At 38.6% G+C, this 15,266-nt stretch overlaps 1 protein-coding gene across 6 annotated transcripts in view; it reads left to right on the top strand.

The window, feature by feature from the left end:
* Positions 1–8,154: 8,154 nt before the first annotated feature.
* The window catches only part of GREB1 (growth regulating estrogen receptor binding 1), an 87,841-nt gene continuing 80,729 nt past the window's right edge, over positions 8,155–15,266 (top strand). For 5 of the 6 annotated variants that reach the window (XM_030946333.1, XM_030946332.1, XM_030946334.1 and 2 more), the window contains exon 1: positions 8,347–8,402. In XM_030946333.1, coding sequence (XP_030802193.1) covers positions 8,382–8,402 — 21 coding nt within the window. In that variant the 5' untranslated portion in view covers positions 8,347–8,381. Of the gene's footprint in view, positions 8,289–8,346; positions 8,403–15,266 lie in introns of those variants that run through there. The other variant, XM_030946336.1, reaches the window with a different exon arrangement.

The raw sequence follows: 15,266 nt of genomic DNA, 5'->3' as shown, positions 1-15,266 counted from the left end.
CATGGATCGTCGAGTCCAGCTCCTGGCTCTGCACAGGACGCCTCAAGAGTCACACCATGTGCCTGAGAATGTTGTCCAGGTGCTTCTTGAGCTGTGACCATTTCCTTGAGGAGCCCGTTCCAGTGCCCAAGCACTGCTTCTCGGGGTGAAGAACCATTTTCTAATATCCTAAAGCTCCCCCGGCACAACTTCAGGCCATTCCCTCAGGTCCTGTGCCTGGTCACCGAAGAGAAGTGTCGGCCCTCCTCTGCCCCTCACGAGAAGCTGTAACTGCGGTGAGGCCTCCCCTCGGTCTCTTCCAGGCCAGGTGACCTCCAGCCCCCCTCACACAGCTCCTCACAAGGAGAGGGCCCTCAATGGTTACTGCGAGGAGGGAGATTTCTCTTTCCTCCAGGTAACAACATGAGCTAGGAGAGCATTCTGGCTGAGCATTGCCATGCAAGTGTATGTGAGAGTAATTAGTATTGACTCTATGCCAAATCACCTGGTTTTGTCAATACTTGCTAGTATGAGGCAGCCAAAGCTATGCGTGTCGCTCACAGGGGAGACGTGGATAGAATGCTTGTGTCAGGTATAAGTTAATTACAAGAGGTTTGTGAGTGAAGGGCAAGGTATATTCCTCTAGGACCAGACAAGAACCATCAAATGTGGCGTGTCCAAACTAATCCTGTACATTTACCTTGTAGCAACATCCTTTCCCAAGTGCCAGTTTCATTGCTCCTGGCCTTTCCTCCATACTTCTGGTAATGTTTTACAAGCACTGATGCCTTGTCATTTGCCAGCCTCAGCTGTAGTCTCAAAATTTCCAATTACTTACATAACTTTTGTTTGTCAGACAAAAACATTTCTTTAAAATCCAGCTTCTTGTTAGGTAGTCCATTTGTTGCTTGATTGCTCTTTATGGAATTAACTCTCTTCTACAGCAAGTAAGTCTGTCATGGAGTTCTTTTGCTTTAAGAACTATGAACTTTTTTGCTTCTCCCACCCACATTTCAGGTGAAATTTCTAGTCCTGATTTCATCAGACATGTAGAACTGCTAGTCTGATATGAGGAATTCAAAGCCATGAAGAATTTTGCTCATATTCTGTCAGACCAAACAAGTCAACTAACACTATTATCTTGAATAAATACTGAATTAATTTACATTTACCATGCGTTTCATAACCCTTCCAGTTAGACATTTCTTTAGAGTAGCTTATGGTATCACCAATGATGTATCAGATGCCTTGATAGAGGATGGAGTTTTCTTCATAGCAACCAATTTTCAGTCAAGTAGTTGCATGGTAATAATTGACCTTGTAGAGAAGTGTAGAACTAAGGTGAGTTGTTCTTGTGCTCTAATGAATCAACCAGAATAAGAGAGGGAAAAATATATTACAGCTCCTCAAAGGCAAAATGTGTTTCAGGAGATTTGGAGTTGTGCATTTAATGATGTCATGCAAATGCTGGTTGTCAGTATTGTAAGGCAAGGCTAGACTGCTGCAGGTGCAGGTTTTCCTATCATGGAAGGGACACATGATTACACCAAAATGTAAAAATGCTCAATTTTACTGTGTGTGCAACATAACCTAATTGCTAACTTCTCTGTGGTCGTGTGTGTAGTTCCATGAGGAATGAACATTACTGACTCTTTTTTGTATTCTGGAAGATGCATTTTATCATTGCAGTTCCAGATTGTATAAACCCACTGTGATAAAGCAGGTTTCTTCCACCTGGAACAGCAAAATGGAGTAGATGTTTGGGGCCATGTTAGTTTGAGGCGATGTGAGGAATGTGCCAAGCAGTATTAAAGTCATTGAATTGGTGGCTGTTGGCTGGTCAGACATTAGAAGGATGTTAACAACTCATAATTTGAGGATTAGGATACATGAATTCCTGTATTAACCCATGTGGAAAACATTGCATCAACATTTAACTATGCTGTTGTTCTAGCCAGTCATAAGATCAAATCCTGTTGTTCCCATGCTTCTCTGTCCTTGCCTGCTGACGTTATCTCACAGAGATTCAGATTCAGAAAGTTTTCTGTATTTATATGAAAATTAATAAGACTTATTATTCTTTTAAATGAAAATTAGATGTTGAAGTAACTTGCTTGACTATCAGGAGTTTTTGCTGTGGTGCTTTACTGTTAAACAGTTTTATTCTAGTGTGTTATTATTTACGTTTTACAAAGCTGATCATTAAACATCACACATTCATTAGAGTAATCTTGTAGATGAAAATGTAAATTATACCCCATTTACTCTTATCTTAATGCATATTAAAATGACTGTGCATTCCTTTAACACCTCCAGATATTGATTGTACAAAACATGATTCTTAAAATACAATATTTGATTATTTATCTGTAATTGGTTTCTTTTTCATTACATTGATTCTTAGTGTGCCACCAGGGGGCAATAATTCATTTCCTAAATCTGATCTTTTACCATCAAAACCTGCCAGAGTAGTGGATTTACTAATATTTCTTAATGACTGTATGTGAAAGGCAAAACATAATTTTCTTTAAAATGCTTCTAAAATTACTTGTGTAATTTAATATTTTACCGTGCACTACTTAGGCTTTACTTTTATTTTGAGCAGCTGAAATTTGACTGCTTTGTAAAAGTTTTTACTAGTGAACTTCATGCAGCACTGAAATGATGAATGGTTTGTATTTCATGCAGTGTGGGATTTTTTTGGTGGTTTTTATATTGCCATTGTAATATTCAAAATTTGTTTATATAATATTATTTTCCCATTCTTTTACTTTTTGCTGCATTAATATACTATTAATATTTATTAGCCTATATATGTGATCCTGAAATTGGAAATACATCCATTAAAAAGTACCTTATAACCTTATATGATTTTTTTTCTTTCTTTGTGTACATAGTGGTTATAGCATTCTGCAGTTAAAATCAAAGCTGCCTTCTGTAAAACTCTACAGCTCTGTATCAAATGCAATCTTTCCTTTCAAGACAATAATCTTGTAATTGGATCTTACATTAGGCGCACATGTTGCTGAAAAGATGAGCCAGAGGAAATATATTTCTGCAAAAGTAAAAAATCATGAAAGACAGCAATTCCTGTAAATATCTGTTTGAACTACATGGGGCTATAGAGTTAACAATTTTTTTGTATATTAATATGTCAGTCTGTATAAGCTCCTGGCCTCCCTAGGGTCCTCACCACTGCATAACCATTAGGCATAAAGGTGTACATTTTATGCTGTAAAATGTAATGACTTAAATCTGTTTCTGTCAATAGTAGAATTTTCTTCATGTGCTCAGCTTAATTTAAAGTGAAAAAAATTCTTCCTGTACACATGGCAAATAGTCATCCTTTAGTCTAGGAAGGCAGATCTCCTATTTCTTCACTTTGTTGTGTGAGTATGAGGAAGTTTGGGTCAGTTAATCAGAGCAGCAGAGTGCTAAACAGCATTTGTTTTTGTCATGTCCTGAATGACACTTAAAAGTCATGGATGTGGTATCCCATTGGAGACGTAGGGTTTAGTTCATGATACAAACTGAAGCTCCTGCTTCTTCTACCTGTAATTCAGAAAAGAAATTATATAGATGGGAAAAGGACCCTTAAGGCGACATTAGTGTTGTGTAAATAGCAAGTCCTTGCTGTATATGAACACTGGTGTCTTACTGAAAAAGTTCAGAGAATATTGTGTTCTTAGGAAGGTTTGGAAATTTGGCAGTAAGCCATCTGCCATGGTCTGACAGAGCCTGGGGGTTTCTAGGCAAAGGTCTTTACAGAGCCTGCTGGATGTTTTCATCCATGCTAAGGAATTTATCAACAGAAGAAGATTCCTGTTGCAAAAGGTCATTATTATATTTTTTGTTTGTATCTTTTCTGTGGCAGAGGAGGTACAAAATTCCATGATATATTTAATTTTGTCAACTTTAAATGTATGGAAAAGTTGAAGTACGTTCTTGTAAGGTGGTTGTCTTTATATCATGAGTTTAAAAGTATCCTTGAAATTAATTGGGGGGTTTTTGGTTGTTTTGGGGGTTTTTGGTGTGGTTTTGTTTTGTTTTGTTTTGTTTGGGTTTTTGTTTTAATTTTGGGGGTTTGTTTGGGGTTTTTTGTTTGTTTTTGGTTTGGTTCAGATTTTTTGGGGATTTTTTGATGGATTTTTTAAAATTTATTTTATTATTTAGTTTTACCTTATAATGTGAAAAAGTGTTATACAGTACCTACTTGAAATAAGAGTAGCTTGCTGTTATGTGTGCAGTGAGATTTATGATTTAGCACAAAAAGCATAAAAGTAATTCAAGCCCAACATGTTGGCCACTTCCATCCTTTCCTCCAGTTTCTCACTCTCTAATAGCAGTGAGAACTTGAAATGGATGGGAAATGTTGGGGCACCTGTTTGTGCTGAGGGAAGGTGTAGGAGAAAGAGATTCTGGGAAAGTGGGTTACCTGCCACTGGGAGGCAAGCTGTAGACAGATGCTGGAAAAACAGAAACCACTGGAAAACTCAGGTACTTGTTTCCATTTTCGAGGCATCTGCATTCCTCCATGCTCTGCTAGTCCAGCCCCAGTGCTTCCATGTCTTACCATCAGGGAGTAACACCCCTTGTGAACAGACCTCTCCAGCAAGATGAGATCACCTCCAGCCCCAGAGGATTAAAGCTAAGCAGACCTTTCTGCCTCTCTTCTCATCCTTCCCTTCCTCTCACATTTCCACCACAAGCAAAATGGAAGGTAGGTGTTACCACTGAATGGTAATACCACTGTTTTACCATTGAGGAATGGCAAAATGCAGTTTTGCCTACAATACTGAGGAACCTTAGAGATTCATTTAGGTTGGAAAAGACCTCTGAGATCATCACGTCCAACCATTAACTCAGCACTGCTAAGTCCATCACTAAACCATGTCCATGTGTGCCACATTGGCACATTTTCTAAACACCTCCAGGAATGGCAACTTAACCACTTCCCTGGACAGCCTGCTCCAAAGCTTGACAACCCTTTTGGTGAAGAAGTTTCCCCTAATACCCAATCTAAACCTTCTTTGGTGCCACTTGAGGCTGTTTCCTCTCATCCTCTCTCTTATTACTTGGAAAAAGAGACCAACACTCCCCTCATTACAACCTCCTTACAGGTGGTTGTAGAGAGTGATATGGTCTCCTTGAATCTCTTTTTTCTTCACCTTGAGTTGGTTCTGATCAGAAGGCAAATTCTAATAAGTAATAATAAATTATTAATTGTAAACAACAATTTATATAATAACAGGAAAGCAAAAATGACCTGTTTTTACAGCAGTGACTTCTATAATTTTAACTTGTTAGAAAAAATGAAGTAATTACTTTTCAAATATGTTCCCTAATCATGTAATTTGGTACTCTGCAATTCCTGTGTTATGGGAAACTGGAAGAATTTCTTTTCAGTGTGCTTTTTCCATATTATTCCAAACTAAATATCTCAATAGATATTTATCAGTTCAGTTACCATTTTTCCAATTTGAAGACTCTTAACCTATGTAATCTGTTTTGTGTGGAAGTTATTTCAAATCTCTAGTCACTCTTGTATGTTGCTTTTTGTTCTGCTGTAGCCTTTTCAAATGTGACATTTGAAAGGAATAACACTGTAATCTGAAAGGGGAAAAAAACAGGGGGGAGAAAGGAAATTGTTCCCCCAACATGAGAACAATAAAGCTGTGGATCAGATTGTCTAGAAATGTTGCATAGTCTTCATCCTTGGAAGTTTCCAAGGCACAATTGGGTAAAGCCCTCAGTAACCTCACTGTATAGCTGACTTGTGAGACTGGGTTAGACACAGCCGGTGGTCCCTTCCAAGAGGCTACCGATGATCCCATGATCAAATACCCAGTCAGGGTACAAGAAGTCTAAGTGTAGACTTAATGCAATGTCAAACTGATATTTTCTTCTTTATTCTCTATCCTTTTCCTAAAACATTTTGTGTGTCTTTTCACCAACTGGTGAGCATTGAGCTGTTTAGAGAAAACTGTCTATGGTGCTCAAACCCCTCTTTACCAAGTGGGTAGGAGACCATTATTATGCACATAGTTGGCAGTTGCAGCCAGAGCAGGGAAAAAAGCATCAAAGGGTAGTATTTTGAAGTGTGGCTTTGGGAGCCACATCCCTCCCATCTCTCTGTGCCAAGTTACTTCCACAAATTTGGACAAAAGCAGATAGTAAGGAGAAAGTATGTTTGGGATTGTCTGGATCCGTGGCTGCTGCTGTTGGCTGAAGGACTGGCAAAAACATTGGTTCAAAGAGAGCAGGTTGTCTGCTGCAAGGGAAAAGGACTGCACTTCATGCCACTGGCATGTCTATTGCCCCTGGTATGCTCCTGAACTGAAGAGACTCAGCAGAGTTGGACCCAGTTTTAGTTCCCTGACCATTCTTCTCCCTCTCTCTGGATAGGTGACTCTTCTGGCTAGCTGCTTTTGTTCTTCCACTGATCTCCAAATCTCTGCAGAGTACCCATACTGTCAGCATCTTGGCTCTGAGTGCCACTGTTGCTTGTTAGAGCCACAAGGCAGATATTTTCTTGGACATCCGTTGTTTTTCATTTATTAGTACTTAATTGAACCAGGCCTTTCAATAATCCACTGCTGTGAGATATGCCTGCAACATTTCACTGTCTATGTTTGTGTATCTTGAATAGTTTTCTGTCACTTCAGTGTTCTGTGCTGTACAAGGTATCAAACTTCATTAAAGTCATGTTCACCTCATCAGTCAACCATTGGTGATCCACTCTTATCTAGCACTCTTCTACTACTGAAGTTGGTTTAAGGTATATATATAGATCTTAATCTTATAGCTGGGAGTTCAGCAGTTTTGTATTTTGTGTAAAAAACCTCTGGTCCTGGTGATACTTTACTTCCAAGTAATCTGTCCATTCTAAAGCTTCCTTTGCTTTAGAAAGAAGTTCTGACCTTCAGAAATTATGCTGACAAATGTGACAACTCTAGAGTATTCTAGAAAAGCACATAGATAATTTTATAGAGATATTTTAGTACCAAAATAGTTAGAGATCTGATTCTCTCTCCTTGTTTTAACCTTTTTTATTTTTGAAGTTTATCTGTTCTTAAAACAAAACCTCTGACTTAGTACAGATTAGGTGTGCTATGGTTTGGTGGCCATACGTCATTGGCAAGAGCCAGAAGTGTCTCGAGACCTCCAGAGGGAGACCCTGTCCACCTAGATGAGGTGTGCAACCTTAAGCAGTCAAGATCTTTTAGAAGTCTTCAGCATCACCTAGCTCTCTCCACAGTCTCTGTAACAAACATAAACACTTTATAAGGACTGTTTCGTCATGTGTCTAAAATTAGGTCCTTAAGAAAAATATCCTGGTTAGCTGTAATTATATGTGACTTTTGGGAGCCATGTACTGGTTGCCTGAAAGAGCTCCTAATCACCATTACTACTCAAAGTGAAAAAAGACCCCTTGAACACATTTGTCATTCAAGCTGAAAAGTCAGAGGACTTGTTCTGGTGTTTTCTGTGATCTTAAAGGGGTTATTTCATAGCTCATAATCTTAAAAAATATTACTGATTACTTTTTTCCTTTCATTCTCCATTGCATCATGAGAGTATGCTGGTATTTAAGTCTGGTTTTACAGGGGAAAAGTTTCTTTACAAAAAAGCTATTTAGCATAAAGCTTGAGAAACAAAGAGCATAAACAATAGGTAAACTGGATTTGGGAGATAACTAGCTATCCAGTGCACTTTTCTTTATCTGTATAGATCTCTTAAACTAATCTCCAAGTGGCAGGCTTTGGCTAGTGTGACTTGATTTTTTTTTTTTTAACACACAGATAAACCCCCAAAGTTTCCAATTTCCCCAAAAGGCTTCCACTTTCCCTTTGCATCCCCGGTCTTCCCTATGCATTTGCTATTTTATAACTCTTTTTTTCCCCGTGGCTGGTGAAATTGTCTGCACTTTAGATCCAAGAGCCGACTGAGGCCCGTCTGGTTGGGAAGATACCATATTCCGTGGGAAGCAGGGGTGAGGATGCCTGGGCGGAGAGGAAAAGGCGGGGGAAGGGTGAGGGGTTGTATTCTTGACCTTAGGTAGCTGGTGCTGAGAGGTAGCGCATTGTGTGGCAGCGCAGAGCTGGAGCTTTCTGTGGATGGGAAGGAGGGAGCAAGGAGGAGGGAGGAGGAAGCTGGGACAGCGAGGGGGGAGGAGGAGGGAGCAGCATCTCTATCTTTCTTTGCAGACCACGCTGCTAAACAGCGAGGGGAAGCTCATGCTTCCCTAATGTCCATCACTCCCTGCTTCCAGCGTGGTCGCAGACAGAGCAACAAAGAGGGTCTCAGAGGTAAGAGCCGTGCAACTTGCAAAGCTGTAGCTTCTGCCAAAATAAGGGGAAGCAGCAGCAACAATAGAGAGAAAAGCTTATCAGCACCTGGAAATGCTCCGAGACGGCAGGGGGGTAAGTGGAAGCCCAGGGCTCCTGAAGGTTAGGGAAGTGTTAGTCCCAGCAGCAGCAGGAGCAGAGTGAGAGGGGAGCAGGGCAGGTCCGGGGGGATTACTTTGTGCATATCAGGAGAGGAGAAAAAAAAGAAAAGTGAAGTTAAAGTCTGCATATTGTTTTGACTTTTTTTTTTTACCTGAAAGTTTGATTTTTCATTTTAGGACAACGTTTCAGATCAAAAATGCAGTTAATAGCAACAACAAGGAAAAAAGACAACATTCTGAAAATAAATGTGCTTTTAAAGTCAAACAAAATGCGCTGTTTGACAGTTATTTTAAGAAAATATTTGTGATACCAAAACAAGGTATGGTGTTTGACCAGAAAAATACTGTTTCATTTCATTTAGGAAAAAAAATCAAACCACAATTTTATACTTGCCTGAAATGAAATTTCCAGTTTTGTGTTTTCATCCACTCAGACTAAAAAATCAGCAGTTAGTGTAGGTGTATTTATAAAGTGAAATGTTTATTTTTACTTGTGGATACTGGGATTTAAATAAAGGAGACAGAATCTATAGCATCTCTAGATTGCAAAAATTGATGTTTGCTTTTTTCTTGTGCTTTGTCTCATTTACTTTACCTTTTGAGGTATGGACTACCTTGGTTTTGGTCTAATATTTCATAGACCCTTCTGAAATTATTAATTAGTAAAAGTTATAGTGTCAGTGTTTGTTGTTAAACATGTAGAACCACAAACAGAAGATTAACAGTGGTTTGTATGTCTTATGAATAAGAGTCTTTAGGACCTAATGTTGGGATTTGTTTTGTTAGGTTGGTTTTTTGTTTGTTTTTGGTTTTGTTTTGTTGGGTTTTTTTCTGTAAAACATAGAATCATTCTCAGAAGCTGGACATTCTGGAATATTTGTGCTTAATTGGAAGTTTCTGTGTTTTCATCTCAACATTAGGTAACTAAAATAGCTGTAGTGAGTTGATTTGTTGTTTGAGGGAGGAAATTGGAGCCACCTCTCTGGTGCATTAGGAACTTGGAGGTGATAGAGCTAAGTTTGATTTGCTTTTTTCTCAGTGTAAATTTACTGCTACATGTGCACATCAGATCAACATCAGGGTCTGTACTGGTCTACATTGCCTCATTTTTCTTATAGATGAGAGAAAAGCCACATCACAGCAATGGGACTTCTCTTCCACCAGTTTTTAAAATTATCTTAACTGCTATTTCAGGGCTTATTTAATTTCTATTATTATTTTCAAAATATAAGTAAGAGTCTGACATTGCTCACCATGTCTGGTGAGGTAGTTGTCACCTCTAGCTTTGAAATTTACTTAAGTTAGTTGACAATCAGGGTTTTTATTATAAAAGAAAAAAAAAACTTGCTTTCCTGTCAGCCCACCCCCTCTCTTATACAACTAGTTTGGCTTTGGTGGGTTTCTAAACATTTTTTATTTATCTTTTGATTTTCTGACTTCAGGAACAACTGATACATTTTTGAAGCCTCCTGTTCTGTTTTGTCCTCAATGTACAGCTGTTTAAGAAAATATTGAATTAATTGAGGCCTTAAACGTGATCTTTTGTTTCCTTAGAAAACCTAAATGTACCATGTACAAAATGATATTTTATTTTTTACTTTTCTTTTTGGTTTTGACTACAGTTTTGATTTTCTGTGGCTTCTGTTAAAAACTCACTTTGGAAAGTTTTAGCTGTGTTAGATGCATAAAGAAACAGTAATAAAAGCACCCAAACACAAATCTACCATTGCAGGTAAATTTCATTTGAAGCTAACATTCTTTTCTACTTAGACAATAGTTAGCTACTGTTCTCTTAAAACAATTTTCCATGAATTGTATTGTTCTTGAAGCTTATAAGGGCTGGATGCAAAGCTCCCTGAAGTCAGGAAGAGACATTCCATAGACTTCAAATGGCTTTGGATCAGGCCTGTCACGTGAGATTAGCTCCTGACAGAAGATGTAATAAGCACAAGCCCAGAAAGGAATGATTTAGAGATGGAATTTCACTCAGGCTGTGATAATCTTTGTTGTTGTGAATATCTCTTAGTCACAATGTTTTTATTTTCTGTTGAAAGTGTCTGTATTCCTTGGTGTTTGGAATATAAGGTTTTTCTTCTCACTTATGCCTCAAGTCTATTGTCTATTTGTGTCTGTATTTAAATTCTTTGTTAGGGTAGTCTGTGTTTGGATACAATAGCTCTGATGAGATTCCGTGTTACTTGGTAAAACTGTGCAGAATATGCACAAAATTAAGGGAAGAGTTTTCTAATGTGAAATAGCAAGTTAAAAACAATGGTTTGAATTCTGTTTTTCCTTGTTATACGAAAAAAATGTATTCTGTATGAGAAATTACTGGCTTTTTGTCATTTCTCTTTTAATAAAACAACACTTGTCCCCAAAATCCAGAAGATACTGCTGTATAAAATGTGAAAAGTGGCAAAGTAAGACATTTACAATTTTTTCTGCATTTGAAGCTTATGGAACTTGCACACTGTAAAAGTAACCATGAGAAAAACAGTATAGTTTAGTTTAACAAAATACCAGAAGGGCATTTTACAGCAGAGTTAAGTGAAATTTGGATTAGGAAGTTGTAAACGTTAAAAGGCGATTCTTACTAATAAATCAAAGCCTGTGAGACTCCCAGACCCTCTAGTGATGCTGGACATAGTTATCTTTAGGGGAAAAGTGCCTTTGGTTCTTATTGATTGTGGTTTTTCTAATTAATACAAAGCCTGCAACGTGAATGATAAGTGATCTCTCACTCCTTTTTTTCACCTTCATACAAAATGAAGCATTAACTTACTATCAAGTGAGATCAGGCAGAGCCAGAGATTTATTTCATGTGAATAAAAGCTACTTGAGGGGCAGAAAAGGCTAGTGGAACTACAACCAACCAAAATCTACATGAAAACATGCCTACTTTCACAAAAACATGCCTGCATTTGTATATTCCACATGTGCACAGGGAAAGTATTACTTCCTGAACTACAGCTGAATATTTCTTTGCCTTTTTCCCATGCAGACTATGGTTCATGATTCAGTCAGTGAGGAAATCTGACTAAATCTTGAAAACTTCTTTGATGCAGATTGTGGCAGGAAATACTATAATTTACTAAGGAAATTCAAATGTATCACTAATGCTCATTTTATAGATATTTGTAGCTGTAACTTTATAATTATACTTAAGGATTCCAAAGATTGTTGGTTTGTTTTCCGTTTGTCTTTATTTGCCTATACCCATGTGCTGCCTTTCATCCTTAAATGTTTATGTGAGGAATAAAGGAAGTCTAAGAAGTAACATTGGCAGTGGTGTATCTCTGAAGAAACAGTAAAAGAAAATTGCCATTTGCCTACATTGTATAGTGTAGGAAAAATGTTGTAAAATATAAATACTGATCAAATGTTATATGAAGAAAATACCTTTTTTCTAGTTAAACAGCACAGCAGTACTTCATGTACTAAAAGCAATCTATAATTATGTTGATGGCATATTTATATAATTATGCAGTGGATAAAAATGAAAAATTATTTGTAGAAAGTTTATTAACATCACAGGAAAGAAAATGTATAGTAAAAACATAGAATCATAGGATATCTCAATTTGGAAGACACTCACGCAGATCATCAGGTCCAACTCCCTGCTCCTTGCAGGACAACCTAAAACTAAACCACGTAACTAAGAGTGTCATCCAGACACTCCTTGAACTCTGTCAGGCTTGGTGCTGTGACCCTGTGCCAGTGTCCAACCATCCTCTCAGTGAGAAACATTTTCCTAATGTCCAACATGATGCTGGTTTTCCCTGGTTCAGCTTCATTCCATTCCTTCAGCTACTCCCCTAAATTCTTGTCTTTGACACCATCTTGTCACCCTCCTCTGGACAGACTCTAGTAGTTTGATGTTCTTCCTAAGTTGAGGCACCCAAAATTGCACATAGCATTGGAGGTGGGGCTGCACTGATGTAGTACCCAGAGGGACAATCACTGCCCTCAACAGGCTTGCTGTGGCTGGTGGTGCTGTGCCTTGTAGGACATGGTTGGCCCTTGTGGCTGCCAGATCACACTCACATTCACATTTCCATTGATCCAAACTCTCAGATCTCTTTCTGTGGGGCTGCTCTCCAGCCCAGTTTGTATGTTTAACCAGAATTGCCCCATCCTAGATGGAGAATCCAGAACTTGCTCTTGATAAATTTCCTTTGGTTGGTGATTGTGCTGCTCCCTAATCTCTGCAGGTGTCTCTATATTAGGCCTCTTGACCCTCAACTGACTCCACAGCTCCTCCTGTGTTTTTCAGCAAACTTACTCCTGTGTACAGATAATTTATACAAATGTTAAATAACACTGGCCCTAAAATTGAGCCCTGTTGAACCCTGCAGTTGACTGGCTGCCAGCCTGATGACACCCCATGTACTATAACTCTTTGAGCCTTCATTATGTCATCTTCAAAAAATATGTGATCTTACAAGAGTCTTCAAGAGACATTTGTCTTCAAAATGACAGTGACTTTTGTTCTGTATGAAATAGAAGTTATGTAACTTTCTTGAGCATCTTTGAAGTATCATCTGGGAATTTCACAGTATTGTAACTTAGAGAAGACAACCTGCCTTTTTCTCCATGCCTAAGGCAGCAAGGAAATTAAGAAAGGCATGAAATCAGAATTATAACCACTTCAATTTTTAGAGTATCTCCTATTTGCCTACACTAGCCCACTGATGAACATTATTACCCATATGTTCATGTGGCCTCAACTTGATCTATACACTGTTTCTTTTGTAATTTGTGCATAAACAACAGTTCACAGCCTAGACAGACAACATGTGTTTTAACTTATGTAAATTACCCTGGCCTAAGTGTGTCCATGCCTCTTCAGCTGCTCCATCGTAGCTACTCATGGCTGAAAGCTTTTGTCTTTGAATCCTTAAGAAACAAGGAGACCTTCAGTTACTTTGCGCTAAACAACTTATATCTTGCAAGCTGCGTTTCCAGCTTCGTGCTCAACATATCTTTAATTCTTCTGCCATTTACTTCCTCTTCCATCAAACCTAATCATAGTCTTATTTTCATATAGAGGACTGGGAAGGTTAAAGTGGAAATTTTTGGCAAGCTGTTAATTTAATGTACTGGCCCACAAGCAATCTGTACACTGACTATCCTACATCGTCCAGTTCAACTGTGACATGGGGAAGTTTAATACAGAAGGGAAAAAAGCTCCTGTTCAGAGAAATAATAGGAGGAACAACTAGAAAATCAGTTAGTGTTGCTGTTTTCTGGGGAGATGTGCTTAGCACTGGTGACAGAATAAAAGGGAAATGCTGTCTTTCCTTTGGGATTATTAAGCAGACACTGGCTTTGCTGATACAAAAACTAGTCTTATTCATACCAGTTCAGAGAGCTGTGGTAATGAATTTCTTTGGTTAATGGACCCACTTGTCCTTAATGGCCCTGTCTTTGCTCCTCCACTGATTAATCCTTTTTTTTCTGACATGCTCCTGCCATATATTTCTATAGCTTAATTCACATATGTTTTGTATGATCTAGAAGATTGCTTCATCTGTTTAATTTTGTGTTCCCATCCATTGAAGTCATGAAGCCATAACATCTCTATGCATATGGATGTTTTTGCATGGAGGCTCAATTTGTCTAATGGACTCAATTTGTCTAATTTGTCTTCCCATATGGGGAAGCCAATGATTCCAGCTACTGTACATATCGAAGTGGGTACATGTCTTTTTTTGCAGTTTGGCTGATTAGTAGAGAGTTTGGAAAATTCTAATATTCTCCAGCTATAGTGCAGGTTTTCTACTGAATTTCTCACTGCATATGTTATAAAATAGATGTCCCTAATAAAAACTGAGATAATGACTTTAAAATACTCAAAAAAGGCGAATGCTTCATTATATCAATGCATTTCTAACATTTAGTTGCTACTGTGCTGTAAAGGATCCCTACAATCTCCAAAGGTCAGGTTACATTTTTCAGTTAAAATACTAACATCTGTACACTTCAGGCAGTGATTGTGGATAGTCTTCTATAGATTTTCCTATGTCTTTCCTTGTGTGTATGTCTTCTTTTATTCAGTGAAGTTTCCCAATATGTTCTGATGCTTATTTTATTTTTTTTCTTTCTCTTATGCAGCCAGCATTTCATATGCACAAGGGAAAGGCAAAGGCAGCTGAGGGATCCAGTTGGGAGTGGCAAAGGCACTGAGGGATCCAGTGCAGCAAGGGGATAAGGTGACTTGGCTTGAGTTCATTCCCAGGTTTCAGCCCACTGACAGTGTTCACTGTGTGGATTGTGTTCTCTCTTGGGTTCTCTTTAATGGAAATCCAATGATTTCCCTCTGAGGCAAAACTTTAACATTGCTCTGGAGTGAATTTATTTCAAAGGCTGCTCCCACTCGGCAAAGTGGATGACGCAATTACCTATGACTCTCCTAATCCCACGTGATTTTCTAATACTATTGAAGTAGGTCTTGTATCCTGTGTGTGATGTGATGCAACATCCCCATTCATGTATCACAAGCTTTTAGTTCCATGCCAAAAAATGCTGCTCTGATAAAAGCTTCAACACAGCCTGCATGATAATGAAATTAAACTGACTGGGGGAAAGACCACACAGAAATACTTATCTCAGGGCCCTGGAGGCCCAGCTGAGGCCCAGAGACACTTTGGCCCAGCATCAGGTGATGTGAACATGGTCCTGCAGTGTAAATGCAGGCGATTCTCCAGCCCTGGACATAAAGGCCTGGCATCTCTTCCTGGGCCAGATGCTTGTAGCAGTAGAGGTGTAAGGTCATGCTGACAGGTCAGTCTGGGTGGGAAGTCATGGTGTGTAGGATGGCAGCAAGAAAACAGAGCTT

This window comes from Camarhynchus parvulus, chromosome 3 (genome assembly GCF_901933205.1).
Source record: "Camarhynchus parvulus chromosome 3, STF_HiC, whole genome shotgun sequence".
Classification (NCBI taxonomy): domain Eukaryota; kingdom Metazoa; phylum Chordata; class Aves; order Passeriformes; family Thraupidae; genus Camarhynchus; species Camarhynchus parvulus.
This window is presented reverse-complemented; position numbering and strand designations above follow the sequence as displayed.